The following is a 12,612-nucleotide window of genomic DNA, read 5'->3' on the forward strand; positions in this document are numbered from 1 at the left end:
AGGGACACACCTCCACATTTTCTGGAGCTGTAAAGCTATCAAGCCCTTATGACGGCAAGCAGTATCAAAGGTTTCCCGCATTATAGGTTCACCTATTACTCGCACATTTCCAATGTGCCTATTTTTTGTAGATATACCAGAGGTGTTGCCCCACTGTCAGAAATGGGTTCATACATTGTTTAGTGCGATTCATTGGGCCATAGCCTTAAATTGGAGAACCCCCTCAGTTTTCTGGTCCCAGGTTATACAGTGAATGGAGGTGATAAAACTTATGGAGAGAATTGACACAGTAATATGCATGTATTCCATACTAAGTGGTTGACCTGGTCAACTTATTGGGATTTTCTCGATTTATAGTGTTTTGCTACTTGGAAATAGTTCCTACCACCCAATATTCCCTAGGTTGTAGTAACTTTTGTGCTATATTTTTACTATTTTTTTTTTCGTTTAGAACAATGAGGCTATTGTCCACTATTTAGGATATACCTTTCCTAGTTCAGGATTATTCCGATTACCAATCTTTTGTTAATTCGATTGTTTTTCTGTTTTTTATTTCTCATTATGTTCTTTTTATCTGCTATGGTTTTTTTTATTCTTTTCTGTAATGTTTTGTTATAATACTGTATGAGGCTATTGTACGTTGTAAATCTCAATGATGGAAGACTATGGATGAATAGTCTTTTTTTTTTTTTTTTTTTTTTTTGTGCCTTTATACCTTAAGTGTCGGTTCACACTATGGCGATCCGACTTCTGGGGCGACTAGTGAAGTCGCCGTGCACCACGACTTCGGCGCGACTTGCACGGACTTCACATAATGGAAGTCAATGCAAGTCGCTCCGACTTCAGTCAAAAGTAGTGCAGGAACTATTTTCTAAGTCAGAGCGACTATTAGAACGGTTCCCATAGCACTAAATGGACCGCGACCTGTCAGGCGGCCAAGTCGCCTGACAAGTCGCGGTAGTGTGAACCGGGACTAAGCCTCAACTGTTTGTGGTTTTCCTTTTTATAACCCTAATAAAACCTTTGTAATTAAAAAAATAAATAAATAAAAATAAAGAGAAAAGAATTAGAGCCAAATAAATTTTGCTATTTGACCCTGCCAAGAAAATGTTGAAATCAAGGGAACCTGTTCATGGCTAAACACAATCACTTGGATCGTTTCTTTCATTTCTTTTAAATTGGGACATTGCAGTGTGTCTGCAGTCGAAGCTCCAGCATTAGTATTCTACTTGTGCGGGATAACATCACAGGAAGCTGGCATACTGTACCCAGATGTCTATTATGCTTTCCTTTGAATGCTTTGCTCTATGATTCAATGCAGTTCACAGTGACTGGTTGCTGTGCTGATGTCTTGCTTCACTGTCTTCATAAACTTTCCTGTGTTTTCTGTATATTTGCTGAATACAATTAGTTTACATACATATTTATACTATTTTCATATAGTAGATAAACATATATATGTATTTGTTTCAGAAATCACGTTATCAACTTTTTTTTTTTTTTTGATGGTAGATCCATAGCAATGTAACATTCTGAGCTTCACGCAGTAAATCCACAGAATATTAAATGCAGCATACGTTTCATCAGTATTCTGAGTGAAAGTTGAAGAGTTTGGCACAGTTTCTAGCTCCTGTTTCACAACAATGTGCTTTTCCTTTCCACAGGGATCGGGCAAACCTCCAACTCAGCAACCGCAGGCTGGAGAGGAAGGTGAAGGAGTTAATGATGCAGGTGGATGACGAGCATCTCACTTTAACCGATCAGAAAGATCAGGTAGAGCAGATTTTAAATGGCTCTCCTCTCAAACCTTAATTAACTACTGCATGTCATATATAAAGACTTCAGATACAGCTTTTGTATTCCCCGTGTTTAGCCTTGGATGACAACGTTTATTTTCAAATGACAGCTGTTTTATTCTTGAAGCGGTATCTTCAGACCATGTGATTAATGTTGCTTTGAGCAGTAAAACTCCAAGTAACATCAAACTGATATTGCTTGAGAACACTGGGATTTTCAGAAAAATGAATACTATTTATAATAAAATGTATTAGACAGCCAGGAGTATGCATAATACTAACATGGTAAATTTATGCCAAGGTAATTTGAGATATGTAATAATTTAAAGCGGAGTTCCACCCAGTTAACGTTTTTTTTTTATAAAAATACCCCCGGGACAGTCAGTGCTAGTGCATTCCACAATGGCTAGCCTCTGATCTGTCCCAGGTCGCACTTACCTGAAAGAAGAAATACTTACCTTGAAAATGTATTCTCCAGCGCTGCCATCTCAGGTGTGGGCAGCTTGAAGCCAGCGCGATCCTCTTCTGTGTCCTCTTCCGTCTTCTTCGGTCCCACGATGCACTGCACCGGCCCCGCCGTCACTTCCGGTGCCACATCGTCATCCCTGCACAGCTTCTGGGCATGCCCAGAAGCTGTTTAGCAAGGTATGACGGCGCCCGCACCGGAACTGACGTCGGGGCCGGTGCAGGCGCATTGAATCATTGCGTGCCAGGAAGTGACGAATCGCCGTGGTCGCCGAGGGGAGGAAGTAAGGTAAGTATATTTTCTTCTAAACGAGGTAAGTAAAAAAAAAAAAAAATTGCGATTATCCATTTGTTATTCAGGTGACCCAGAGCGAGAAAATGGAGGTAAGTATAATTTTAGGGTGGAACTCCACTTTAATGTTCTCCTTTTTATTGTGTGAGTTTCATTTTAGGTTAATTCTGCACAGATAAAGGTTGTGAAATGGTGTAGGGTAGCCCATAGGCGGTTGTTCGATCAATCAACTTGGTACAATCAGCCTCTGCCTATTAATGGTGCGAATGCCAGCCAGTTCCTGCTGAACCGGCCAAGATTCAAACCATGTATGTCCAGCCTTAGGGTTGGCATGACCCAAAAAAAACAATGGGGTTGATTTACTAAAGGCAAACACATTGTTCACTTTTAAAATGAAGTTGTAAGTAAATTTTCCCAAGAGCCTAGTGAATGGGGTGAAGCTTCACTTTTCAAAGAATACCCAATCACGTGCAAGGAAAATAACAAATAGCATGTTTGCATACACGTGATTGGGAGATGGAAGTTAGCTCATCTTCACCTCATTCACTAAGATCTGTGAATAATTCCCGGCAAAGCGAACAGTCTACTTGCCGTTAGTTAATCAACCTTACTGAATGCAACAGGTTTAGGCATTACTTGAGCTCTTGTATTGGATTAGTGCTGAATAACAGAAATAAACTCACCCATCATATAAAAGATTTTCTATAAAAAAAAAGAGGAATGGACATTTTTATTACATCTGCCGCATCTGTATTTCATTCTAGTCTGCACCATCTTACTGGGTCAGGGTGATGCCCTGAGTGCATTTAGCTTTGCAGTTGTCAGTAAAGTGATTGGAAGAAGGTGCGTAGTTTAATGCAATGAAATCAAAGCTATTTATTTTTGTTTAAAAAAATGCTGTCTGGATATATGCATTGCAAAGATATTAGCAACATTTTTAGCTTTTCAGCTGCTCATGTTTCAATTATACTGCAAATTAGCAGCACATGACTAATTCTCAATGTCTGAAATATGTCTGCTTGCCCCAACAGTCACAAAATTAGTGACACTCCTTTTGTATCGAAAGCCTGCATCTTCGCATCCCTTCATACATGTAGCGTCCTTGGCAAGTATCCCTGCAAACATAAAGTCAGTGCTAGGAATACCTTAGTCACCTCTGTAGTTGTGCCAATGTCTAGGGAATGCAGGGGGCCAATGGCACAAGTAGAAATCTGGAGTACTGAGGCTCTTCTGTACAGAGTGCTATCTAGTGGCACTAGCACCAGGATGGCAGGTCCAAAATGTTTGTCCAAATTATTATTATTCTATGACTCAAACTCTATATCACAGCTGGTATCAGTGGTTTTAGCAAGGATGGGCATGTCATTTACTGCCCACGAGTATTATAATTAGCCCATTGATGGCGAACTTAAGATTCTCTTTATTAATAACCCCAGCATAGCACATAATTCTTCTTTTTCACAACTCCCCCTTTACTCCATTTCCTGAGTCTGTCTGACTTCCAGAATACCAAGGTTTCAGTATTTTAAAGGTGGTGTAAAGGAATATATAACCATTAACAAGAACTCACCCTAGCTCCACCGCACTGTGGGAAGATAAAGAGCTAAGTGTCGGTGCTCAGGCTGAACGTCCAAACCAAATGTTATATGAATAAAACTGGCACACGAAAAGGCTGCTTCCAAGTAAAATTCTTTATTCCAACATGGATAGCGGTGACAACATCACAAAGCTGACGCGTTTCGGCTTTACGCTATGAGGAAGGCGTAAAGCCGAAAACGCGTCAACATTTGTCATGTTGTCACCGCTATCCATGTTGGAATAAAGAATTTTACTTGGAAGAAACCTTTTCGTGTGCCGGCTTTATTCATATAATATATAACCATTGCCCTAAAACAAACAGATTCTATCTTTAAACTTTATAAAAATGGATAAGAATAAAAACACTTCCTAGCTGGTTACAGTTATTAATACTTTCATTGTTCCTTTCCTCCAGTTTACATTTATCAGCCACACAATAGAAACCTGTTAATAGCAAAGCTTAGAATTACAATCGCCCTCTGTCATCCAGTGGTGATAGGATAATACAGCCATATCAGTGTCACCTTGAAGTGTATTCAGAACTGTTTACAGTGTATGTAAAACCCCTAGGTTTATCGAACTGTTTAAAATCTTTCTGATTGTCATAGTCATTGTTTAGGCATTTTAAATTAAAGTGCACCTATCAGTAACTTTACAAGTCCACACATAATCCAAATTCTTGACTTGTTACAATATAGAGCAATAATATAACAGCCTCTTATCATTTAAAAGCACTACTTTATCTACTGGTTAGTGACTAGGCCTAGGTTGGGGGAACAAGGTAGTGCAGATGTATGCTCACAGAACGTGTGTTTCTTCTTTAAATATCTAGCTAAGTCTACGACTGAAATCAATGAAGAGACAAGTAGAAGAAGCTGAAGAAGAAATTGATAGACTAGAAAGTTCCAAAAAGAAATTGCAAAGAGATCTCGAGGAACAGATTGACGTCAATGAGCAATTACAAACCCAGCTGAATGCTGCAAAGAAGGAACTCAGGTTAGTGTGTACTGACTGGTGTTCATATAATAAAAGCATTAGAAATATAAATAATAATTCATAGAATATATTATTTTCTTATTTTGTGTGATCTACTGTAACAGAGTATTTATGTTTTAATGAAGTTCAAAGCTCAATACATGTAGTAGCAGTAGTTTTATTATTATAATAAGGATTTATATAGCGCTAACAGTTTGCGCAGCGCTTTACAACGCGAGATCAGACAATACATATACAATACAATTCAATACAGGAGGAATCAGGGGGCCCTGCTCATTAGAGCTTACAATCCAAGAGGGAGGGTCATGTGATACAAAAGGTAATAGCTGTGGGGGATGAGCTGATGAAGAAAATGAAAGTACAGTTGCGTTGGGGAGGAAATATTATGAGCTTGGTTTTGGATAGGTTGAGTTTGAGGAAGTGGTGTGACATCCAGACTGATATGTCTGTTAGTAAATTAGTGATGAGTAGGGAGACTGGTGGAGTGACAGTTGTGCTTAAAAGTTTGCATACCTTTGGAGAATTAGTAGAGTACAGTGTGGACCATTTTTAAAGAAAACATGAGTGAGCCGCCAAAACCTGTTTCTTTTATTTCTTATGGGATTCATATTCTATCACCCTAGGTCGTAACAGCATAGCACAATCCTAAAACAAAACATGGCAACAAGTAAACAAATGAAATGACCCCGTTCGAAAGTCTGCATACCCTTAGTTCTTAATTCTGTGTATTGCTCCCTTTAGATTCAATGACAGCGTGCAGTCTTTGTAATAGTTGTCAATGAGGCACCAAATTCTTGCAAGTTGTATAGCTGCACGTTTATCTTGGCAAAATGCCTCCAGATCATGCAAAGTCTTCAGTTGTCTTGCATGAACCACATGCTTAAGATCTCCCCAGAGTGGCTTTATGATATTAACCACTTGCCGACTGCCTAACGTAGATCTACGTCGGCAGTCAGCCCCTCACAGGCGAAGTGACGTAGGTCTACGTCGCTAGCCTGTGAGGCTCTGGGGAGCGAGCGCGCTGACGGAGGCGCGCTCCCGCACGCTCATGGACCCCCCTGCGCGTGTGCCCGGTGGACCCGATGTCCGCTGGGCACTCACGATCGTCCGTTAGATCGGGAGAAAGGCAGGCGGCTAATGTAAACACAGCCGCTTGTCATTCTCCCCTGTGTAAGAATGAAGATCATACGGTTCTACTATGTAGGACTGTTGATCTCTGTTCTTACACAAGTAGCCGCATCCAATCACAGTTAGAAACACTCCCCTAGGGACACACTTAACCCCTCCCTCTCAAATAAAGTTAACCCCTTCCCTCCCAGTGTAATTTTTACAGTAACAGTGCATATGTATAGCACCGATTACTGTAGTAATGTCACTGGTAACCCCAAAAGTGTCAAAAATGTCAGTCAAGGGTCCGATCTGTCCGCCGCAATGTCACAGTCCTGCAAAAAAAATCGCAGATCGCCGCCATAAAAAAAAACAACAAAAATGACAAAAATCTTTCCTTTAGTTAGTAAACGCAATAACTTTTGCGCAAACCAATCAAAATACGCTTTTTGCGATTTTTTTTTTTTACCAAACGTATGTAGCAGAAAACAAATTGGCCTAAAATGTTAAAAAATTTAGATTTTTACATTTTTTTGGGGAATTTCATATAAAAAAATGTGAAAAATATTGTTATTTTTGCAAAATTGACGCTCTTTTTTTGTTTATAGCGCATGATCAAAAAATCGCACAGGTGATCAAATGCCACCAAAAGAAAGCTCTGTTTGTGGGAAAAGACGTGAAATTAGTTTAGGTACAGCATCGTACGACTGCGCAATTGTCCGTTAAATCAACGCAGTGCCGAATCGCATAATAGGCCCTGGTCAGGAAGGGGGTAAAATCTTCCGGGGCTTAACCCTCTTAGCGGTATTCCCAAGCGTGGCTCGGGGTTAAATTTCAGAGCCAAAAGTTGTAACCCCGAGCCACACTCGGGGTACCGCCAGAAGCATCTCTGGATCCTGTAAGAGAGGTTTCTTACCTTGTCACCGGGATCCAGCGATGTGTCTCGGCAGTGTCTCGCGGCGGATCTTCCTCCCGGTCGTCTCCGTGCCCCGGCTTCCGTCTCCTGCGACGTGACGTTCGCAGGGGGGTGGAATGGGTGGCAAATTCAAATGTAAAACACACTGATACCATTCAAAATAAAAAAAAAATCACATTAGTTTGCCCCCCAGTGCCCTTTCCTGCAGTTTTACTGTACTTTTAATGTAAAATATATATATATATATATATATATATATATAAATATATATATATATATATAATATATATATATATACGTTATTCTTGTGAATGAGCAGCCCAAACCAACTGTATACATTATATATATATATATATATATATGTATACATAATATATGTATACATACATATATATATAATATATATAATAAATGTATACAGTTGGTTTGGGCTGCTCATTCACAAGAATTACATGCAAAATAATGGTACCGCTTTCAGCACCTAAAATCCAAAAGAATCATACCGCCAGGGAGGTTCAGTGGTTAAAGTGGTTCTAAAGCCCTAAGGTTTTTCACCTTACTGCATTCTATACATTGAAAAACCTTCCGTCATTCGCTCCTGCTGCTGTCAATCAAACGCTTTGCTGAGCAAATTGGGGGTAGGGCCAATATACACGGGTGCCTCTATGGAAAGCAGATTTCAATGGAGGCACTTGAGGAAGAGGAGGACCCTGAAGCACGAACGGGGGACCCCAGAAGAAGAGGGGGGCTGCTCTGTGCAAAACTATACAGAAACGTAAGTATAACATGTTTGTTATTTTAATGAAAAAAAAAATGATGCTTTAGTATTTCTTTAACCACTTTACCGCTGAGTACCGTAGTACTACTGCGGCAAAGTGGCTCTTGTAGGTCTGACGACGTAGACCTACGTCGCCAGACTCCTCCCCTGTAGGCGGGAGGTGCGCTCCCGCTGTTTTCATTCACAGCGGGAGTCGGGCCAGGGGAGGAGCAGCGGCGATCGCCGCTGCTCTGCCCCGATCGTCGGGGAATCCAGTTTGGAGATCCGCCCGCCTGTGTAAACAGAGCGGGCGGATCTCCTCAGTGACAGGGAGTGACAGATCGGACTGTTAAGCATAGCTGGACATCCGATCTGTCCCTGTCTCACTCAGTCACCTCCCCCCCCACACGTCAGTAAGCACCAGGCATACATTAACCCCTCCCTCTCCAATAAAATTAACCCCTTCCCTGCCAGTGTCATTTTTATAGTAACAGTGCATATTTATAGCACTGATTACTGCAGTAATGTCACTGGTACCCCCAAAAGTGTCAAAAATGTCAGTCAGGGGTCCGATCTGTCCGCCGCAATGTCGCAGTCCCGCAAAAAAAATCGCAGATCGCCGCCATTACTCGTTAAAAAAAAAAAACACCAAAAATGACAGAAATCTTTCCCTTTGTTAGTAAACGCAATAACTTTTGCGCAAACCAATCAAAATACGCTTATTGCGATTTTTTTTTACCAAACATGGGTAGCAGAAAACAAATTGGCCAAAAATTTTAAAAAAAATTGGTTTTTACATCTTTTTTGGGGGGAATTTCATATAAAAAAATGTTAAAAATATTGTTATTTTTTCAAAATAAACGCTCTTTTTTTGTTTATAGCGCAAAAAGTAAAAATCGTACAGGTGATCAAATACCACCAAAAGAAAGCTCTGTTTGTGGGAAAAAAAGGATGTAAACTTTGTTTGGGTACGGCGTGTCGCATGACCGCGCAATTTTCAGTTAAAGTCGCACAGCGCCGAATCGCAAAAAGTGGCCCAGACGTAAGACAGCAAAATGCTCTAGTGGTAAAGTGGTTAAGGTCAGGAGACTGTGATGGCCCTTCCAGAACCTTCACCTTTTTGTGCTGTAAACATTGGAAGGTCAACTTGGCCTTGTGCTTAGTGTTATTGTCATGGAAAGTCCAAGAGCATCCCATGCGCAGCTTTTGCGCAGAAGAATGCAAATTGTCTGCCAGTATTTTTTGATCACATGCTGCATTAATCTTGCCATCAATTTTCTCAATATTCCCTGTGCCCTTGTAACTCACACACCCCCAAATTTAAAATCAGTGAGCCGCCACCATGCTTCACAGCGGGGATGGTATTTTGTCATTAAAGGCCTTGTTGACCCCTCTCCAAACATAGCGTTTATGGTTGTGGCCATAAAGCTCTATTTTGGCCTCGTCACTACAGATTACAGTGTGCCAAGAGCTGTGAGGCATGTCAAGGTGTTGTAGGACATTTTGTAACCAGGCTTTTTTGTGCCGTTGGTGTAGTAAAGGCTTCTTTCTGGCAACTCGACCATGCAGCTAATTTTTGTTCAGATATTGTCATATCGTGCCCTGTGAGACGACCACACAGTCTTTTTACAGAGCAGCCTGTATTTCCCCTGAGGTTCCCTTTGGGTTTTTCTTTGTATCCCAAACAATTCTTCTGGAAGTTGTGGCTGCAATCTTTCTTGATTCACTTGACCTTGGCTTGGTATCAAGAGATCCCAGAATTTTCACTTCTTAGTAAAATATTGAATAGTACTGACTGACCTATTTAAGGCTTTGGATCACTTTTTATATGCTTTCCCCTGGTCTTGTTATGCAAGTCTTTTTACAGTTCTCTTCTGCTCTTCGTGGCTCAGTATCTAGCCTGCACAGTGCATCCATATGAGAGCTAACAAACTCATTGACTATTTATACACAGACACTAATTGCAATTTAAAAAGCCAGAGATGTGGAAAATGAACCTATTTGGGTGATTCCTGTTATGATTTAAAAAGGAGTCAAACAACTATGTGATAATAAATGGCTTCATATGGTTACTTTCCTTAAATAAAGGTTTCTTGGCATGGCATTTTCAATATTAAGGCCTAATTTTCACAATTTCTGCCAGGGTATGCAAACGTTTGAGCACAACTGTACATTTACCTAAATGGTGTTTTGGTCCTGAGGTTTGGATCTCAAAAGAAACACTGTCTACCAAGTGTTTGCTCTTTTTATGTTTGTATTGGGTTCTTCTCAAAGAACCCAATACAAATTATTATGGTATAATTTGTTAAAGATAAATTCCACATACTTGGTTACATTGGTCTAGCTTGGGCCAATGTATGTATATATGTGCCATAGATATGGAATCTCCGCGAAAGCTGGAAACCACTGTAGTAGGCACCTCTACTAAAGTGATCGCAGTGCAGTAAACAGAAGGGCAACCACTGGGCATAGGACCAGGAAGCTAGTGGAGATCACTGTAGTGGTGGTTTTCATGGGGAACCCACAGGTATTTAGCATACATATTTACATTACCCCAAGTTAGACCAATGCAACTTTGTAAAAATGCCATAATAGTAATTCAGCTTTAACTTGTTGTAGACGTTGCTTGCATGATCATTTTGTTATATAAAGAATTCATAAAAATAGAGATTGTCTTAACCTCACAAGTAGCGAAGGGATCAATATTTGACTTGGTGGCCTCAGTATAAACCTTAGTTATAGAAACCTGTGAGCAAGCAGCTCTTTATTGCAGCGGAGACATGCCATGTCTGTTCTGCAATAATACACACTTGCCTGCTTCCTGTTTTCTGAATGACTGACTTTGGTGTGCATGCGTGGGATTACGCCATCACTGGCCAATTTAAAGGGCCATAAACCAAGCATCCGGGGAGAAGATGACAGCTGCCATTTCTAGAAGGTGGAGGTGAGCATATTGTGAGCTTAGTTCTGCTTTAGTTTAATAATACCAATAGTGGCATGTCTTACAAAGAGCAGCCCAGGTTTTTTTGTTGTGTTTTAATATTTCACAGCCACAAGTTTCAAAGTGAACCTATGCTCTGCCCATACAGAGCTATGCAAGTGCACTTAAACGGCAGCCTCACCTGCAGCTTATCATTCCTCCTTTGCTTCCCAGCAGCTTTATTTGGAGGGAAGCATTTGACGCATGACCACATATGCTGGGTGCCTAAAATACCAATCACCAAGCAAAAAGACCATCATATGGGGTGAAAAGGGTGTTCAGTCCGGTGTAGGTTCTAATTCACAATCCAGAGCTTACATGGGGCAAATTCTCTTCTCTCCTAATGGTCTTATGGAGAAGCAAGGAGGTAACTATAGGCTGCCATTTAAATCAACCTGTTACTTTACGCTGCATGTGAAAAAGCACAGGTTCCAAACAACGCAAGCTCATCATCCTCTTTGCAAAATAGTCCCCTATCTCCTTTAAATTACGGGAATCTGGGTACAAGTCATTAAGCAGGTAGTATAAAGTCCCTACAAAACTTCACTGCATCTTCCTGGAGGTAGACCCTACCTGCTGGAGGTACAAGGCAAATGGAGGCACGCTGTTTCAAAAAAATTTTTGTCCTGTCTGCCGATGCGCTTTTTCTGGCAGAGTGCATATACTTTGAGCCGAGATCTCACAGACTTTTCACTTGAGTAAGACCCTGTGGCCTGTCTTCTTCAGCTCCCTTTCCAAACAAAAATATTGCCATTCCCTAGTAATTCACTTTATCAACGCAGCTAGAACTTGCACCTTGAGTCCATGGAAGTCCACCCCACCCCCCGAAGTAAGTCTTTGGATCAATGCTGTGAATGACATAATGAGGATGGATGAGCTTACTTTGCAACAAGAGGTCCATTTTAGAAAGACTTGGTTCTATTGGACTCAATTCTCCTTCTCTGACAGGGGCACGAATTTCCTGGCCTCCAGCCTGGAGTAGACAGTCAGAACACAGTTCAGGGAACTCCTCTTCACTCCCTCCTCCCAACAGTTTTTTCTTTTTTATCTTGTTTCCTTCATTCCCCGTCTCTTCTCCTCTTGTTTTCTTCTTCTTACCTACAATATAATGAAAAATTGCGAGAACTGTAGTGTTCTCCTGTCAGCAACACATGCTTCCTATCCTGAAGGTTGATAGCCTGACTTTTCTTAAAACGGAGTTCCAGCCTAGGGGGAAAAAAATGAAAAGTCAGCAGCTACAAATACTGTAGCTGCTGACCTTTAATATAAGGACACTTACCTGTCCAAGGAGCCCACGATGTTGGCGCCCCAAGCCGATCCATCCATCAGCTTTGGGTGCAGGGCCGGCATTGCTAGTAAAGGAAACTGGCACCGAAGCCTTCAGGCTTCACAGCCAGTTTCCTACTGCACAAGTGCGAGTTGCGCGGTCCCAGAAGTCGGCGGGGGAGGAGGGCATGTTTCGATTTCGGAAATTAGGTACTTTGCTGTGGCTTTTTAAACAGGATGAAAAAAAGATTACCCCATGGGTAAATCAAGCTAGAAAACAATTAAAACGGCCAATTATGTTTTCACTTACTGCATAGAATCGGATGGTGCAAAGATGAAAATGTGGGTGGAACTCTGCTTTAATTATTATTTCTACAGGGGTCTCTTCTTGGGTTTATTCGCATTGCTCTGGACATAATTCCTATATCTGGGTCAGTTTCCTTTGCAGGATAATATGAT

General features: G+C 41.0%; 1 protein-coding gene across 2 annotated transcripts in view; it reads left to right on the top strand.

The window, feature by feature from the left end:
* Positions 1-12,612, top strand: part of CGNL1 (cingulin like 1) — a 191,895-nt gene that overhangs the window by 178,173 nt on the left and 1,110 nt on the right. For both annotated transcript variants that reach the window (XM_082254053.1, XM_082254054.1), the window contains exons 17-18: positions 1,665-1,773; positions 4,964-5,127. In XM_082254053.1, coding sequence (XP_082110179.1) covers positions 1,665-1,773; positions 4,964-5,127 — 273 coding nt within the window. The remainder of the gene's footprint in view (positions 1-1,664; positions 1,774-4,963; positions 5,128-12,612) is intronic.

Source organism: Pelophylax lessonae (assembly GCF_965119305.1).
Source record: "Pelophylax lessonae genome assembly, chromosome: 4".
NCBI lineage: Eukaryota > Metazoa > Chordata > Amphibia > Anura > Ranidae > Pelophylax > Pelophylax lessonae.